The 18672-nt window shown below is 40.6% G+C and overlaps 1 protein-coding gene across 2 annotated transcripts in view; it reads left to right on the top strand.

Annotated features, from left to right (window-relative positions):
• Nucleotides 1-18672, top strand: part of LOC147019568 (cytoplasmic dynein 1 heavy chain 1-like) — a 328064-nt gene that overhangs the window by 173682 nt on the left and 135710 nt on the right. For both annotated transcript variants that reach the window (XM_085894142.1, XM_085894141.1), the window contains exons 44-55: nt 3401-3522; nt 3637-3802; nt 3980-4143; nt 7182-7311; nt 7440-7573; nt 8219-8333; nt 9733-9894; nt 10350-10564; nt 11148-11352; nt 11702-11875; nt 14235-14354; nt 15913-16033. In XM_085894142.1, the coding sequence (XP_085750268.1) occupies nt 3401-3522; nt 3637-3802; nt 3980-4143; nt 7182-7311; nt 7440-7573; nt 8219-8333; nt 9733-9894; nt 10350-10564; nt 11148-11352; nt 11702-11875; nt 14235-14354; nt 15913-16033 (1828 nt within the window). The remainder of the gene's footprint in view (nt 1-3400; nt 3523-3636; nt 3803-3979; nt 4144-7181; nt 7312-7439; nt 7574-8218; nt 8334-9732; nt 9895-10349; nt 10565-11147; nt 11353-11701; nt 11876-14234; nt 14355-15912; nt 16034-18672) is intronic.

The raw sequence follows: 18672 nt of genomic DNA on the forward strand, positions 1-18672 counted from the left end.
TACCTAAAAGGCCCCGAAGACCCTTAAAGACCCATAATACCCTGAAGACCCAAAATACCCGAAAGACCCCAAAGACCCAAAATGCCCTGAATACCCTCCTTAAAGACCCAAAATACCTCAAAGACCTAAAAGACCCAAACACCCCAAAAACCATCCTTAAAGACCCCAAAGACTCAAAAGACCCCAGAGACCCAAAATACCTCAAAGACCCATAAAGACTCCAAAGACCATCCTTAAAGACCCACCAAAATATCCCAAAGACCGAAGAGACCAAATGACCCCAAAAACCCGAAGATCCAAAAAAGACTAAAAATACCCCAAAGACCCAAAAGGTCCTAAAGACCCCGAGAAACCAAAGCACCCTAAAGACCCCGAGTACTGAAAAGACCCTGAGGATCCCAAAGACCTAACATACCCAACTGACCGAGGACACAAAAGACCACGAGAACCCAAAAGATCCAGGGGATCCAAATGACCACGAGGACACAAAATACCAAGAGAACCCAAAAATACCTAGAGAACTCAAAATACCGAGAAGACCCAAAAGACCCAACGGAACTATCTGGGACCCATGAAAATTCTGCATAATATAAAATGTGACTTCAGGTTGCCCCCCCCCCACACACACACACACACACACACACACACACACACACACACACACACACACACACACACACACACACACACACACACACACACACACACACACACATACACACACAATCCCAAGTCCTCAACCTCCCCTCCAGACTCTGTCCTCTCTCTGCCCCACATACCACCACAGCCAAACTCTGTGCTCCCCTCCCCCTTTCTTCAAATCCTCAAACCCACTCCCAACTCAAAATCCTCAACTCCCCCCTACCCTCCACCCCTCAAAAGCTTTAAACCCCTCGATCCCAACTCTGACCCTTCTCTGCCTCTGCTCCCCCAACCCAACTCTGTGCACCCTCACCCCCAACTCTCTTTCCTCCCCTCCCCATTTCGTCCTGTTCTTAACAATGTCACACAGGGAACTTTGGTGCATGAGAAGTCCATTCGGCTTATCATGCCTGCGTTGTTCTTGTCCCCGTTTGTTAAGAACAATGTTAAAATGAAACAAAGATGGAATGTTAAATTCACAATCACTTCCCCCTTTCTTCACTTATCCTCACTATAATTCACGGGTCAGTGTTTGTGTGTTTGTTTATTTGTTTGGCACGCGACTCCTTCTTCAGTTGTGGGCTGATTATATCCAGACTTGCTACGTAGGATCAGCATGACTACAATTCGTGTATATAGGGGTGTTTTATCTTTGCTGGTCATCTTGGGCAGGAGGGGGAGGGGACGGATGCAAATTCTCTATGTAAATGTGTATCATGTAGCACCGCCTCTGGATGGGGCAGTCTTCACCATTTGCAGTACAGTATTCCTGTCCTCATGTTTTCCAGTGCATTGAGGTGTTTTGAATTATAAGCAGTAGATATGTTTTTACTTCATGCACATAACTTCATGGGGTGTTTTTTGCACATACAGAGCTGTCAGTTGCTTATACACCGCCCAAATAAAAGTATGCATCAGAAGAACGTGTTGCATGCTTGGAACAAGATCGCCCATCAGGCAGTTGCTCTGTTAGTTTGTATAATTTGAACCCTATTTTGGCAAGGACACTATTGTAAGATGTTTTGCCATTTTTTGAGACAAAAACCTCACCATGATTTGTGTTAGAATAAATATGTTACCATATCTTCCAGTGTATAAATTGCACTTTTTTATTGGAAAAAAGGTAAAAGTTGAAGGTGCAGTTAATACATGGGGTAGAGAAAAAAAATCAGTCTTAAAAACGATCAATGCTGAATTTCAACCATACTCCAAACGACCACTTTTTTATCAGTCGGAACTGCTGTTGAGCTAATTTCCACCATTTCAGTTTCGATAATTGGTTCAGGTTAAGAGTTTGTACAGCGTTTTATTAACCGTGTGCGGAAATTAAATAAAGCCACGCTCTGAAATGTCCGGAGATACCCAGAGACACCCGGAGTTTAGGTGCGTGGCATATATAGACCCTCACAGCTCTGAAAACGCCATTAAACACAAAAGAAGAAGAACACCTGGTCTCACAACAAAAGAAGAATTATTCACAATAGCTGGAGTCTAATAACGGAGCACACACCTCAAATATACTTGTGCGCAATGTGACGATCAACACGACTGGTCACAAGGAGGACTGATTCACCGTCATGCTCGCCTGCACCGCAGATGGTGGCAAGCTTCCCACCACATATGTCATGTTGAAGAGGAAGACAATGCAAAGACAAGTTTCCAGCCAGCATCATTGTTCGTGCACAGCAGAAGGGGTGGATAGATGGACTAGTTCAGGAATGTGTGTGCACGTTTTGAAGTAGTAGGCCGGATGGCAGTCTCTCCCAGTGACGGAGCATGCTAGCCCAAGATGCGTTCAGTTGGCACAAGACTGACGACACGAAAGCGCCGCTCCGTCGGACCAACACTGATCTCGTCATCATCCCAGGCGGGATGACATCACTCCTGCAGCCCCTCGATGTGTCCATCAACAAGCTGATCAACGACAGGCTACGTCGCTGCTGGTCTGACTGGATGATGAGAGGGAAGAAGACCTACACCAAGAGCGGGAGGATGAGAAAGGTCGGCCTTCCGATGATCTGCGGCTGGATCATCAAGGTTTTTGAGGAGATACCGTCAGGCATCATCAAGTGAGCATTTCTGAAATGCTGCATCTCCAACAACATGGACAGCAGAGAGGACTATATCATTTGAGAGGAGGAGGCTGCAAGTAATGGTGACAGTGACATGGACAGCGACAGGGACTTGCTCTACCCTGATTCGGAGGAGTTACGTGCCGTCTTCGACGAGAAAAGCATTGATGAGGATTTCCTCGGGTTTTGCTGAAATGCTTCATCAAACCCAAACGGCTCTTTTCAGGGCCACAAATCCACAATAAATATATATGATACCGGTATGAATCCCTTTTTTTTCCTTTTTGTGGAAACCAAAAAAAAAAAAACCTCTTTATAATGATAAAAAATAAGAAAGAAAAATAAAAACTTCTTGGTATCCTCTCCTCTGTCTTCACCTTTTTGACAATGATAGAAAAAGTCAGACAAAATTAAGCGGACATGGGAGTAAGCATGTTGATACCTCCATCACTTTGTTCCATACAAAGTTAATGTACAAACGTGTTTACATCTAGATCAGAAAATAAAATGATCAATATATTTCTTTTGAGGGTGAAAAACAGGGGTGGAGTTAATACACGGCCACGGTTTATACACCAGAAAATCATTGTGACATGTGAGTAGCAGTATGTGTTTAACTTTCATCTCTGTTTGCCCTTCTTGCACCTCAAAATCTCCTTTTGACCTCATTCCATGATTGAAACTAGATGGTTGAGCATGGTGGCTTCTACCGCACAGCAGACCAGGCGTGGGTAAAACTGGAAAGGATTCAGTTTGTGGGTGCCTGCAATCCTCCAACAGATCCTGGACGAAAACCCCTGTCAAACAGGTGACGCTCGACTCACTTGCAACTACCCAACACCTATCAGATGAAAATGGTTGCAATCCTTGAGTCAACACTTCTTCTTCTGGGCCTATTTATTCGATCTTCTTTTTCATCCAGGTTCATGCGACATGTCCCAGTTGTCTATGTGGACTATCCAGGCCCAGCCTCCCTCACTCAGATCTATGGCACCTTCAACCGTGCCCTACTGCGGCTTGTTCCCACTTTGCGTACTTATGCAGAACCACTCACAGCTGCGATGGTGGAATTTTACTCAATGTCACAGGTTGGGAGCAACAAAATGCTTTCAGGAACTTGTCAAAAATATTCTTTAAAAAACACACCATTTCTTCGTTCGATTCCTTCTTCCGCTTCTTGTCTTTTTCATGTCCATTCATTTGTTTCCTGTTTCATTTGGGTTGAATTCTCACATCTTCTTTTTCTTTTCTCCCATCACAAACAGGAGCATTTCACACAGGACATGCAACCCCACTACATCTACTCTCCCCGTGAGATGACACGCTGGGTACGAGGAATCCTTGAGGCTTTGAAACCTTTGGAAAGTTTACCTGTGGAGGGCCTCGTCCGGATGTGGGCTCATGAGGCATTGAGATTGTTTCAGGACAGGTACTTAGACAACATGTGTTTATCACACGATTTCAATGTTGTACACCGCTCCTTTCCAATTCCATATCCAGATGATGCGTGACACCATTGCCAGGCGCCGAAGGAAGGGAGTACTGAGTTTTCACTCTGTTTGTTTATTTTCTTGTTTGGTTGTTTGTCTGTGTGATATCTCAGCCATCCTTTGAGCTAGGATGCTGAAATTTGGGAACAAAAGTGAAGATGTGCTTTGGCGAAAAAAAAAAAATTTTTTTGATTCATCAATTAATTCATGAATTACTTATTATCTTGCCAAAACGAAGTTTTTGCAAGATATGTTAGTCAGCTTGTATGTTTTTTTTTGTTTTTTTTTGTCTGTAATCACGTATAAAAAATTCTGCAGAGCACAGTTATCATTGGAAATTTTTGTAACTTCGCATATCAGAGTCCTATAGAGGTCCCTTTCAGTGCACAAAATTTTGAAGGTCAAGGTCAAAGGTCAAGGTCACTTTGTCGCAAATCAGGGGAGTCGACGAAACCCTTATTTTTTGAGTAATTTTAATCGAATCATCTCCAAACTTTATGGGAATGTAGTATATGGTCTGACGCTCAGCTGATTAGTTTTGGGTGGCGATTGGCCTTGACCTTCATGGTTACCGCCTGAGGTCAAACATATTTGACCCCAAGGTCAAATTTTCAAGTTTTAGGAACCATATCGTGTAGTACCTCAAATTGAACACCTCTGAGTGCTTTCTAGATATGTCAAGCTTGAGACATTATGACGTCATTTGGTGACGTTATGAGGCAAACGCATATTTTTCATGGTTACTCTGTTGAACGATTCTCATCGGAATCTCTCGTAGGCTGATATTCCTCAAGGAGTCGCTCCTGGTGGATAGCAGCTCTGTTCACCTCAGTGTGACCTTAAAGAAGTCACACGTGGTCACCATTTGGCAAGATACGAGTCACCCTGCGGGTGACATTGGTTTATTTTTTATTTATTTTATTTCTCATCCTGGCACTATCTCAGGCACCTTTTGAGCTAGGAAGCTGATATTTGGACATGACGGTGAACAAGTGATTTGGCTGTAAAGGGTATTTTTTGATTTATTGATTAATCAATTAATTATTTTTTTCCATTAATTACTTTATTTTCAAAAAGTTACAGATTCTGATGAAACGGTGGTGGTTTTGGTATGCTATTGGCCAATTAATGAAGAAATTAATTATTTTAAGATTATTATTTAATTATTTTAATTTTGAAATTAATTATGCCTCGTTTTGGCTTAATGGCTAATAGAGTGGTAGGCTTGGGATCCTACGGTCCTAAGTTCAAATCCTGCTTGGCTGTTGAAGTAATACCAGGTGGGGTTGACTCAGCCTGTGATCCTTCCGAGGTCAGCAAAAATGAGTACCAGCTTACTGGTGTCCCATGTCGGAGTGGTGACCCATCCAGGATTGTGCCCAATAGCCCAAGAGACTGCTTTGGCAGCACCAATGCTCTGCACAGAGTATGGTCCCAATGGATGGTTGGAATTAATTAATCAATCAATTATTGTACATTGCTCCCTCCCAATTCCGACTCCATGAACTGCAAGGTGGCATTGCAGGATGCCAAAGGAGCCCTGGTGATGTTGCGTGCTGAAGGATTGTCATTTATTTATTTGGCATGGTGGTGGTGTACTTTGAATGTACCGCTACTTGTTTTGTTTTCATTTTTTCTGATCCAATTCATTGAGATATTTATCTCTTTGAAGTCGGCTTTTCTGCTCCTTAAAACCACGAACCAGTCAATACGCGACTTTCGAAATGATCTCTGAATGCTACATGAGGTCTTTTGCGCATGCGCTGTGTGTGTGTTTACACGGACTCGGCTCTGCTCTTTGGGTACATTTAACCTGCTATTCCAAGTGCCAAATCTATCATTAAAATAGTCTTTTAACCCTTTAAACCCGAGCGGCCATTTTACCAGCTGCAATTCAAACCTCCATATACCCAAGCGCCTGTTTAACCGGCCGCTATTCAAACCTCCATATATCCAAGTAACTGGTTTACCAGCCTTTATTCAAACCTCCATATACGCGAGTGGCCGCATTTTTCTCCCGGGAGCCCAGGAGCCAAAAGTCCAAGGAACTCAGGGTTCATCGGGTTGATATAATTTTCAGCATTTAGATGAAAGAGTGGCAATTTCAAAATAATTAACCATAATTGTTCTGTTCTTGAATGAAAATTGGACTCATGGAAATATAGGAAATACGAGAAATATCTGCGGATGAGAGGTGTCGGGTTCGTACCATTTTCTGTTAACACAAACAAGCAGCGGCAGTGGATATAATACATATACACGCACACGTGGACGGACGCTTCTCCTTTTACCAATCGATGCAAAAAATCGAGTATAACTTCTCTTATGGCCCTGGAACCAAACAAAAAACACCCCGTCCACAGGCCTTGCACAGGCCCATATACTCAGAAGTTTTTGCAATATGGGCTGCAAGATATCAACTTTTAGGATGAGTTGATCAGAAAGTTCTCCAAATCTTTTCTTGTGCAAAGGCACACCCCTTTCTCACATGTATGTCTCCAAGTATTTTTGTCTTCTTTAAGAATCTCTATGAGCCATTCAGTGTTACAATCCTTATCTGGCATGCATGACATACTTTTGGCTTCCCCGATGGACTTTGTTAAAAGCAGTTTCTGCGCATTTAGACTGACCAATCTGGGGCGGATTACCTCATTTAGAAAGTCGCGTATTAGCTCATTGGTTTTATTTGGGATGTATTTTTCCCGCATTTTTATTCTCTCACTAGCCTCCCAGCAAACATTAATCAAATCTTCTGGATCAGCTTTTTTGCTCATTTTTGTTATTTTCTTTCTTGCACATAATTAAAGAGGTCCTTGTTTTTGGATGCTGCTGTTTTACAACCCACAGTATAATCAGCTCTGCTCTCAATGTGTGCCTAATTGTGTTCATTGTTAGTTGTCCGAAAGGCAGAAACAATAAACTACTCTATAAAAAAGGAGAGGCCGCAGCTGCTGTTGGTTTGCTCTGACTGTATTAGGTTGGTAGACGAGGAAGAACGGAACTGGACAGAGGAACACATCAACACTGTTGCTCTTAAACACTTCCCCAACATCGACCAGAAGAAGGCCTTGGCCAGACCTATTCTCTTCAGCAACTGGCTTTCCAAGGTTTGCTTTATTCATTTTTCATGCAACTTTTATTGGACTGATTGCGGATTGCACGACAGTAAGCAATGTCGGCATAGTTAGCACAGGATTTGCTTGCCCAACCATATGACTGAGCTTTTGTTACGTAGGACTATGTGCCTGTTGAGCAAGAGGAACTGCGGGACTATGTGAAGGCACGCCTGAAGGTGTTTTATGAGGAGGAGTTGGATGTGCCTCTGGTGCTCTTCAATGAAGTCTTGGATCACGTCTTGCGGATTGATCGGTATTTCACTGGTGCCCATCAACAAACAAACCTTCTGATCAGTGATTATTCAGAGATATTCTTAAAATGATTAATGAACGAACATATTCATCCCCATGTTGCCTGATCGTACTTGTCTTTTGACAGGCCAAAGTTAGTCAGTCAGCCCACAAAACTCACCAAGCCCCTATCATGAGACTAACTGCCAAAGAAAGACAAGTAATCGTGCAAAGAAACAATTTCACTTTGAGTCATAATCTTTACTTACTGTCTGAAGTTAATACATTTGACCAAATGCATTAATCTCATTGACTTCGCTTCTGCTGAGTGCAGTGATAGCAGGGGTGCTGTATTGTGGAGTACAAAATCTTTGAAAGGGATTACCTCGATATACCATTTCCTTGCAGTAATTAATAGACGTTAATATACCATGCATCGTGATGTTTAAACGAGGGGGCTTTTAGGCAGCTACCTTGACCAAACTCCACGTGCATGATGTCCAGGCTTGCTTGGTGTATAATTGCAACATAGGCCCCATGAATACTGAGATTCCATCAAAGGCGAGATGTGAAAAGTCATTGTTTTATTGTTGTACTTTCTCATGCATAAAATTATGGACCGCATCTTTCCATTCCTTCTCCTCAATGGCATTCTTTTTTGGAAAAGGATCTTCCGACAACCTCAGGGCCATTTACTGCTCATCGGTGTAAGTGGAGCCGGCAAGACTACACTGTCTCGTTTCGTTGCCTGGATGAATGGTCTCAGTGTCTACCAAATCAAGGTGCAGGCTCGGCCTTACGTCGCTCTCGTGATTGTAAACTGTATCAACATGAAGTGCCGTAACCAGCAGATCGTACAAAACAAATTTGCAAAACTCTGTTCCTCAAATAAGCGGTCAAACAAAGATGTACTGCAGGAAAGGTACAACTGACCAAAAGACGAGTTCTCAGCAAACTTGCAAACAACAATAAATGGCACATATGTTGTTTGTGGGAAATATGTTTTATCAGCTTTTGGTATCACACCACTATCAAGTGCACAATATTGAAGCTTTTACAGTTTAGACAGGTCAGGTATTGGGCACCTCTTAATTGAGCACTGATGGGTTGATTTTACCTGACCATATCTCATACTTCTATCACTACTCATTCCAGGATAATTGCACTTGCGATTGGCTTGCTCCAGAATTATAGGGCAAGCATGAAATCAAAATAGCATGCTCACGTTTGTCAAATACAAATATTCACGATACAAATATCAGTTTATGATTGAGGAACAACTTGATTTAAATTAAATGTTATATTTTGAACACGAATCATAACATGAATCGAAAAATGTACCTGTGGTTTAGCAGGATTTTCGCTCTGAATTTGTCCAGATAGTGCATGCGCAGAGAGGAGTGAGATGAATATTTTTTAATTATTTTTTTATTTTTTACTCTGTTAGCCTGTCTGGCAGTCAAATAAAGTTTTGATAATGAACTCTCATGCTGTTTCATGTGCAATTAGCTCGTGCAAGTTAAACATCCCACATTATCTCTCAAAAATGTGTGTGGGATAGTTTGCACTATATATATATATATATATATATATATATATATATATATATATATATATATATATATATATATATATATATATATATATATATATATATATATATATATATATATATATATATATATATATATAATGTGGATAATGGCATGTACATGATGAACCCCAATGGTTTTGTCTTGTGTATAAATCATATTGTATTTTAATCTGTAACTTGAAAGTTAACTTTTTTATCTCTTCAATCATTGCATACAGACTATATTGTTATCTTTCAAGGCAGTGTCAAAACACCATCATGCCCCGAACCTCCTCTCCCTGATAGTGTGCATCTCTTCATTCAACATCCACCTGTTCCCCTTTATTAGGGTGGAAGCATCATCCTATTTTTCATCTATTCACGAACCCCTCAATACACAAGGAAATAGTTGTTTGGCATGACTCATTTCCTATAAGCACAGCAACAAAAAGTATGCTGATAAAATGAAGAGGATTTTTAAGAATGAAATTATAGCATCATTGATCAGATTGGGATTAAAGAAAAAAAATTTTTGAAGGTAAACATATTCCTGTCACAATCTGGCTGTGCACGACTCGTCGGTGCGCTGACTAACTGTACTTGTGCAGGTGCACCGGCGTTATACAGGCGAAGATTTTGACGAAGATCTACGTGCAGTACTACGACGGTCTGGTTGCAAGAACGACAAGATTGTGTTCATCATGGATGAGTCGAACGTGCTTGACTCTGGTTTCCTCGAGCGTATGAACACACTTCTTGCCAATGGAGAGGTTCGTGGTGAAATTGATGTGTAAGGCAATTGTTCTTTATTTGCCATGATGCTTGCTGTGAGCATTTTCTGTGTGACCCACACTCACTTTTATATTGAGTTATTTGTGTTTGGTGGAAATAATGTTTTTACCTGAGCTAAAGACTTACAAAAGCCAACATTGGGCTTCCCAGTAATTCATTTGATACCACATATTTCTCGAATGTAGAAATTCTGCTAGAGGAGTCCTAATATAATTACTCCTGCACAATGCTTTGCATGCTTCATCTATCATATAATTTCTTCCTGAAACAATCCAACAACACACCTTTTGAGGTGCAATGCAGCACATTTTGGGTCTGGGATGATCAGGTCTATCAGGAACTCTTTGATTAATTATAAGCATCCGTTGTTTGCCTTTAAATATTCGGAAAGCTTATTTTGTCAAAAGAACATCATCTTTTCTCTGATTGGCAGATTCCTGGATTGTTTGAGGGAGACGAATATGCAGCTCTGATGACGCAATGCAAAGAGGGTGCACAAAAGGAAGGTCTAATGCTTGATTCACATGAGGAGCTTTACAGGTGGTTCACAGGCCAGGTTATCCGCAACCTCCATGTCGTCTTCACTATGAATCCATCATCAGAGGGCCTGAAGGACCGTGCAGCAACATCTCCTGCGCTTTTCAACAGGTTTATTGTGTCATTTGTTCAGTTACCGAGCCCTTGGCTCATTCGAGAGTTTTTCTCTGCTTATCTACTTCAGAGGTAGTTCTTGTAATGTAACATCAAGTTGTTAATTTAAAACTTGACAAGTTCAGCTGACAGTCACTGCACAAAAGTGGATAAGGGCATTTTGCAAGTACCTGTTTAAACCAATTCCAACAACCGTTTGTTGATTTTCATCATGTGAGAAAAAGTAATAATATGTTATGGAACTAAAATATAAGTTAAATATCTTCAAAGTTCTTTTTAATTACTCTACAAATGTGTTACTGTTGGTAATATATACCAGCAATGGCTTTTTGAGGTTACAGTCTTCTCATCCAAAAATAAAGTATTTTAACTAGTGAACAGTTTCTGTGGTTATAACAATGCGGTGGTATTTCACTGAAGAGCTTGCAAATTTCAGAATCTAAAAAAGTTTTATTTACAGTTAAACATGAAAAGACTCGAAAATACATTGTGACTCCTTATAAATGTACGAGTATGTATATACCTGGTGACCCTTCGACGTAATGCCAGCGTTGTTGTCTCTCCCCCTGCATGGTGGTAGGTGTGTTTTGAACTGGTTTGGTGATTGGTCCACAGAGGCACTGTACCAGGTGGGGAAGGAGTTCACGTGCAAATTAGATCTGGAGAAGCCAGACTATGTGGCACCAGATTTCATGCCAGTTGTCTATGGAAAGCTGCCCTGGCCACCAACTCATCGCCAGGCCATCGCCAACAGTTTTGTCTTTGTGCACCAGACACTTCATCAGGTTTTATTCTCCAAATGAACTCTTTGCTGCTTCTCTTCTCTTCCTCCATGTTCTTTCTCTTTTTCTTCCTTCTTCCTTCTAATCCTTTTTTTTCACAGGTGAATGTGGTTTCCACTTGACAGATTTCGCATGTAATAATTGTCTATTATGACTCATCTAAATTTTATTTGGCATTCCTTCCACTTAATATTCTTCACTTTAATCTTCATAAAATCCTTTGTAATTTCCCTGTACCTGACATACTCTTGAACAACTTCCAGAGAGCCTTTTCCTGCATTTCCTAATCAATCACAATATTACACCGTTAATTTTCCTTCCTCTGTGTGAGACACCATATCACGTTCTGCAGGCAAATACAAGGCTCATCAAGCGTGCAGGCCGGACAGTGTCTGTGACCCCACGACACTATCTGGACTTCATTAACCACTATGCAAACCTGTTCCATGAGAAACGCTCAGAACTTGAGGAGCAGCAGATGCATCTGAATGTTGGACTTCGCAAAATCAAGGAAACCGTCGACCAGGTGTTTTTTCTTTTTTTTCTTTTCTGCTTTTCCTTTTTTTTGTTTTGACAAGAATGCCACCATAAGAGATGACTGAGAACCTGGTCAGCATAGATTTGAACTCAGATCAGATCATGACAGATTTTTTTTTTTGTTATGAAGTCAGAACAAATTCCTGAAGGAGGAACCTAACGTTCACATTTAAACCTTTGAATCATTATGTATGCATAACTCATTACTTTCAGATCAAGATTTTGGCCAATTAGTGAATTATTTTTCTTGTTTTGTTTCAAAATTAGTTACTGCAGACATAAATAATTTGGTCTCCCCCCCTCTACTAAACTATCCTTCACTCCCCACTGCTGACAACATCACAATAGCAACCCAGAACTGTCTTTGGTAGTTTCATTTCAATGATCGTTTCAAAAGGTTTAAAATATATATTTACTTTTTGATTGTGCACACAGTTGTAAATGTGTATTATATTCCTTTCTCTTTTCCTTACTCTTTAATGATTGAAAGAGAGTTGATAAACTTAGATGTTTGTTTGCTTTTTCTCATTTCTGTTACTCTTATTTTTAACATTCCATATGCCCAGACTATACTGGTCTGCAACAGAGAGGGAATGCAGAAAAATCAGACATTCTCATTCCCTTAGTCACACTCGCCTCTCAACAGTCTAGCCTGCGTTCATATCCAGACCCAGCTATAAACTGTCATCCTGGTGTTTAACAGGCAGGGTGATTCATCAATGTGTGTGCCGTCCCTCAGATGGACGTTAAATGGGCGTCCAGTCTGCCGGCATTCCTTGGTGGACGTTAGAGATCCCATGGTGTCCACCGCGAAGAGTAGGCGAGCTATCGCTGGCACGTTGAACCAATTACAAATTCCTGCTTCACCAGCAGAGGTCATTGCATCAGCGGCACAGCCGCGTCCATAGCCAATGATGCTACCCCACAGCCTTGTGTTACATTAAAACAATTAAGAAGAAGAAGATTTCCTGAGTCCATCACAAAAATTTCACATCACCATTGCAAAGTTTGCACAGCCCAAAATTCCGCCATGATATTTTCGATGGTTAAGCATAATTCACTCATCACTTGGGAAATGTGGGATCGAGATAATATTGGTTCGAGCATTGCTTCAACACATCCTTGCAATTGCATCATCGCCAGACTTGCCTCTCATTAATCATGACAAATTGACTTTCGATTGTGCAGTATAATCCTTTGAAACTGCACTTTCATACTGTTCTTTTTTTATACATCCATTTGGATTTCACTTGACAATTATATGGTTGTGCATGAGACTATCGATGTTCTTTTTTGGTATACATTGTCGAGGTTCATGGATGAGCTAGAACACAGAACGGATCAGGATGTAACCGAGAAAAAAGAACTGGAGAATGAGAGAAGGGGTGCGGGATACACACCAACAGCAACAAAGTAGAGGGACACTTGGAGAAATGAGGGCAATGGGGAAGAACATGGGGTGGATAACATGTTTGCAGCTACAAACTCTCAAAAACAGAAGTGGAAGGAAAAACTGGAAACTCGGCAAGAGGGGGGCTTACGGAGAGTTAACGGGGGTAAAAAAAATATATTATTGTTGTGGTTGGAGGATGACTTGAGAAGATGGTTGTGAACAGCTGTCTTGAAGCTTTGGAGGGAAGAATGAGATTGAAGGTACTGATGAAGCTGGTTCCACAGACAGAGAGAAAGAGAAATTAATGAGTGGAAGTGAGCACAATTTTGGGCATTTTACCAGAAGGGGGTTACTGGCAGACCATGTACACCATGCAGAATCCTGTGTGGGTGGGGGAGAGGGGGGTGTACAGAACACAGAAAGGGCAAAGGGTGCAAGATCAGAAGTGAGGCGGTAGAAGACAGAGAGACTACTGGCATGTCTGAAGTAAAAGTGACAGGCCGTCAGAATCAGCTTCATCGTGGGAGACTATTTATCTTGAGGACCTTCATTTCAGCGGTGTCAAGCTGAACAAGGTGTGATTCAGGAGTGCCAGCCCAGAGGGGAGAGCAGTACTCCATGAAGGCCTTGTAGGTGGATAGGAGTTCATGTGTGCCATCTTCAACATTTTTACAACAGAACAGAGTTTTCCTTTTTAAGATCCCCTCATCTTACATTCCTCCACAAACGTGCAAAATTAAATAAATAAGATTGGTGCTGATATTCCTGTCACATTTTGTGTATTAAATGTCAACTTGATCATAATATGACCCCCCCCCCCAACCTTTACAGCTGTGGCACTTGTAAGAATGATTGAGCTTGTTGTTGTATCTGATAATATGTTATCACAATGTTTATTTTGGATGATACAATAAAACTGAAAATATTTAATGAATTATTTGTTGCACTAATTCAGGTTGAGGATTTACGGAAAGACTTGTCCTTCAAAAGCTTGGAATTGGAGGCGAAAAATGCTGCAGCAAATGACAAGCTGAAGAAGATGCTTATTGGCCAGCAAGAAGCGGAAAAGAAAAAAGTGAGAGGATGTCACGATGGCTTTTTACCGTCGGAGTAAAGTACGCTTACCATTTGATTACAAGGAAAGGGAAACCTATTAGTCACAGAGCGAGCTGGTTTATAAACTGAGATTAAAGTCACTGGTGAGCTGGGGAAAGAGTTTACATGTTGTTGTTAAATCCATTGCTTCATTACCTTGATAAGAGATCAGTTTTTCATCAATTTCACTGTTCAGGCTTGATTGAAACATTGATAGACAGCTCAATGTCGCCTCGGGATGATGGGAGTTAGGAAGCCCTTAGAAGGGTTCAAATTACTTCTTCCTCTCACATAAACCTTTGAATTTTCTCATCATTTCGTGAGAGAATACAGTTTGATGAGTACATTTTCACGATGGTGCTTTCTTGGCAAGTTGTTGCATCAAAGAGTGTATAGGGGATGTGAAATCGGCTGCCCTGTTGGCATTTAGTTCTTGGGCGATAAACCCATGGTATCTTTTGAAAATAGGAGGCTATTGTGTGCTGGTATCCTGGCCGAATTGAAAATTCTTTCTGGGTACTTCTTTCTGGAAAGGCAATGGCAAATCACCCAAATGTATTCCTTCCACAGTCTGCTTCGGCAGTAACTTTACTCCTATTAAAAAAATGGTTCTTCTGGCGTCTTTATGAGCCATGAGTTTGTATAAAAGAAAAAAATGTATAAAATGGGACAGCTTCTATTTATTGAAGCTATGGATAGCAACTTTACTTGAAGAGTGCAGCAATTGAAAATGCTCAACAAGGCCCATGTAATCATAATGTATCAACTAGAAAGGCACTCGGTAGAGCGCATACCTCTGCCAGGCTGAACAGTTTACGTTTTGTATCACATTGATAGGCATCCGAACCTGGACCAAACTCGAATTGGCTTGTTCTTGTTACCTACCTAACTCATCCACCAAGTTTTGTCATCCGTCCACAACCTTTTGAAATGCTATTCTCTATATCGTGTTTGGCCCCAACTCTCAATGTTGAAGAATCACTTGAAAAATTAAAAAATTCTCGTGTCCAGATCCGGATCGTCACCGAGATTGAATCAATTCATCCATGTCTCACACCCAACCTGTCCACCAAGTTTCGTCCGAATCGATCTGCAACCTTTTGAGATACCCTGCTCATAGAGAGACAGACGGACAAAGGGTGAAAACATAACCTCCATCCACCTTCAGTAATTTTGGTCATAATTTAGACTTACATTTTGGTGTTAACAGCTTTCAGCAAATTATTGGTCGGGTTATATGTGGTAACAGGAACTTGTGACCTATGTTTATTGATGAGCTTTTATACGATCTGATCGGTCGAATCTACTAATTCACAAAATGTTCAGTTTATTCATTTTTTCTATCAAATTATGAAATTACCTCATTGTCATTTGTTTTGCACTTGGCTTTCAAGACGTATTCCAAGATTAAAATCCAGCTGGTGCCTTTATTGATGAGCTGAACATTGATGAAGTCCGTGAGAAACCATGGGTCATATTTACTCGTTTTTTTTGTATTTTAACAAATCCTTTTCTGTGCAACCTGATGGTACACACAGATGATGAGTCAAGAAATCCAGAGTTCATTAAAACAACAGAACGAGGTCATTGCAGAGAAGCAGCGCAATGTGTATGAGGAACTTGCAAAGGTCGAGCCTGCTGTCATCGAGGCACAGAATGGTACTGACCGAAGCCAAACCACCTACTTCACCCCTCATACTCCCCTCCCGGTGGCTGCTATTCATCTCAAAACGGTGGATTATTTTTCTGCTTTCCACCCCCTTCTTGCCTTTAAAATGATAGAGATTCCACTTGCTTCAACCCTCTGCCATCCCTCAAAAAAACATAATAGATAATTTATGAGTAGGTGCTGAAACCTCTCCTGACCCATCCCCCTCATTCCAGACCCATTGTGCCATCCTCAGTTCCACTACCATAATGGGCATTTAAGTGAAGTACCATGCAATATGACAATGCTTTTCATGCTGACAGATTGGAGGACATCTTGTTTTGCTGATATTGTGAATTTATTTCATCTATTTTATTTATTTATTCTTGTGAATTTATCATTTTAGTACATCTGCAACAAATCTGCATAAATTTTCAATCATACACAGCACTGAGAGCAGAACTCAAGAGAAAAACAGATTCAAAGATTCCATGGTCCAATACCGTCAAGAAGAGGAGATAGCCCGGGTAGTAACCTTGGGTTCAGAAACACCCAAGGGTGTTCCTGAATCCGCAATTTCCACGTCTATATATTTTTGCCAAGGGGCCAGAAGACCACCACAGGCGTGTTTATATTACAATTTTAGCATGACACATATTTCATCATGCATTGACCATCACTGTAATGTGGAGAGATCATCGTGTACTTATGAGGTTTGAACAACTTAATCAGAAAAAGTATTTTAATATTGGACTGTGTAGTATTTGAGACCAAAATTGATGACACAAAAAGATGTTGTATTATTAGTCTCTCTCAAAAGAGGTTGCAAAAACTATTGCAATGTCCCTTTCTGTCTCTGTTTGTTAGTCTGTCTGTCTGTGTTTCCACATCTATATATTTTTGCTTTTTTATTTATTTCTCTGCAACCGCTTGTTCGATTGTTGTGAAACTTTAAACATAGATGGGACTCCCCATGTAGAATATTGCAAAATATTTTATTGATAACTCTGATGTCATAGATCACATAGTATGGCAGCCATATTCGATAAAAGGAAAAAAATTGGACATATTGTCTGAAACCGCTCAACAAAAAAATTGAAACTTCACATATGTCATAAACTCTCCATGGGGTATATATGATGATAACAATAACATCATTGGTGAACGGGTATTCCAGCCATAATTGGTTGAATTGAAATCCTTATCTGAAAAATCTGAAACTTCATATATCTGAGCTACAACCCCATGTGAGTGAAGAATGAAATCTATGGCGTCATTGGTCACGTGGTCTGGTTGTCGACCATATTGGATTGAAAAAAAAACATTAAAAAATCTTTTTCTCCAGAACCGCTTAACAGATCGATGCAAAACTTCATACATAAAATTATCAGATCCAGATCCGGATCTTCACCAAAATTGAATAGATCCTTCCTGGTCACACACCCAACGTGTCCATCAAGTTCCATCCGAATCCGTCCACAACTTTTTGAGATATTGTGTTATATATCGTTTTTGGCCCGATCTTTTAATGGTGAAGAATCACTTTTAAAATTCTCGTAGTCGGATCCGAATCTTCAGCAAAATCTAATCAGTTCATCCTTGTCAAACACCGAACCTGTCCACAAAATTTCCGCTGGATCCGTCCACAACTTTTTGAGATATCCTGTATACAAACATACAAATAGACAAACAGACAGAATGGGGTGAAAACACAACCTCCTTCACCTCTGGTGACAGAGTTGACTCAAAACATCTCAAAATGCAAAGCTCGTCTGCGTCTGCTTTGTACTCAAACTATACTTGATGAAAACAACTAAATAAAAATGTAAACGTTATTAATTAGTGTTCTCCATATTCTCATAATGAAGGTTTTATTGGAGATTTGATGACAAAAGCTCAAATGGTGAAAAAACAAGTTATGGCCTGGACAGACACATTGAAGTTCAAATCTATGCGAACTCGAAGGGCACTCGGTGGAGCGCATACCTCTACCACGTAATTCCTGATCCACGAGAACATATCGGGCCCATTACATTTCTGAAATATCATGCGAAACAGAACTATATAGTTATTGGCCCTGTCTCTCATTGGTGAAGAATCACTTAAAAAAAATGAAATAATTCTCGTAACCAGATCTGGATCCGGATCTTCACCAAAATCTAATCAGTTCGTCCTTGTTACACACCAAACCTGTCCACAAAATTTCATCCCGATCCGTCCACAACTTTTTGAGATATCTTTACACAAACAGACAGAAAGAGTTGAAAACATTCACCTTCGGTGGCGGAGGAAAAAGATTCCATGATTAATTGTCAAATGAGCCATGACCTCCACTGACGAACTCGCTGGAGGTATGTTTTTGGGTTGTACGTCTGTCCGTACGTACGTCCGTCCATGATAATTTTCTTTGTTTTCTCTGCAACCGCTTATTCAATTGACACAATTTTCACCGAAAGTGTGATTACTCATGTGGAATGTTTTAATAATAATGATGACGTCATATGTCACGTGGTATGCAGATATGTTGAAAAAAAAAAAAAAGGAAAAACTTTGGACCTCTGTATATCTGAAACCGCTCCATGGAAAAAATTGAAACTTGGCACATGTCAAGTACTCCCCATGGGAAAGCCGTGTGATTTTTTTTTTTTTC

Source organism: Eptatretus burgeri, chromosome 9 (assembly GCF_056783735.1).
Source record: "Eptatretus burgeri isolate ZD-2024b chromosome 9, Ebu_testis_v1, whole genome shotgun sequence".
NCBI classification, from domain to species: domain Eukaryota; kingdom Metazoa; phylum Chordata; class Myxini; order Myxiniformes; family Myxinidae; genus Eptatretus; species Eptatretus burgeri.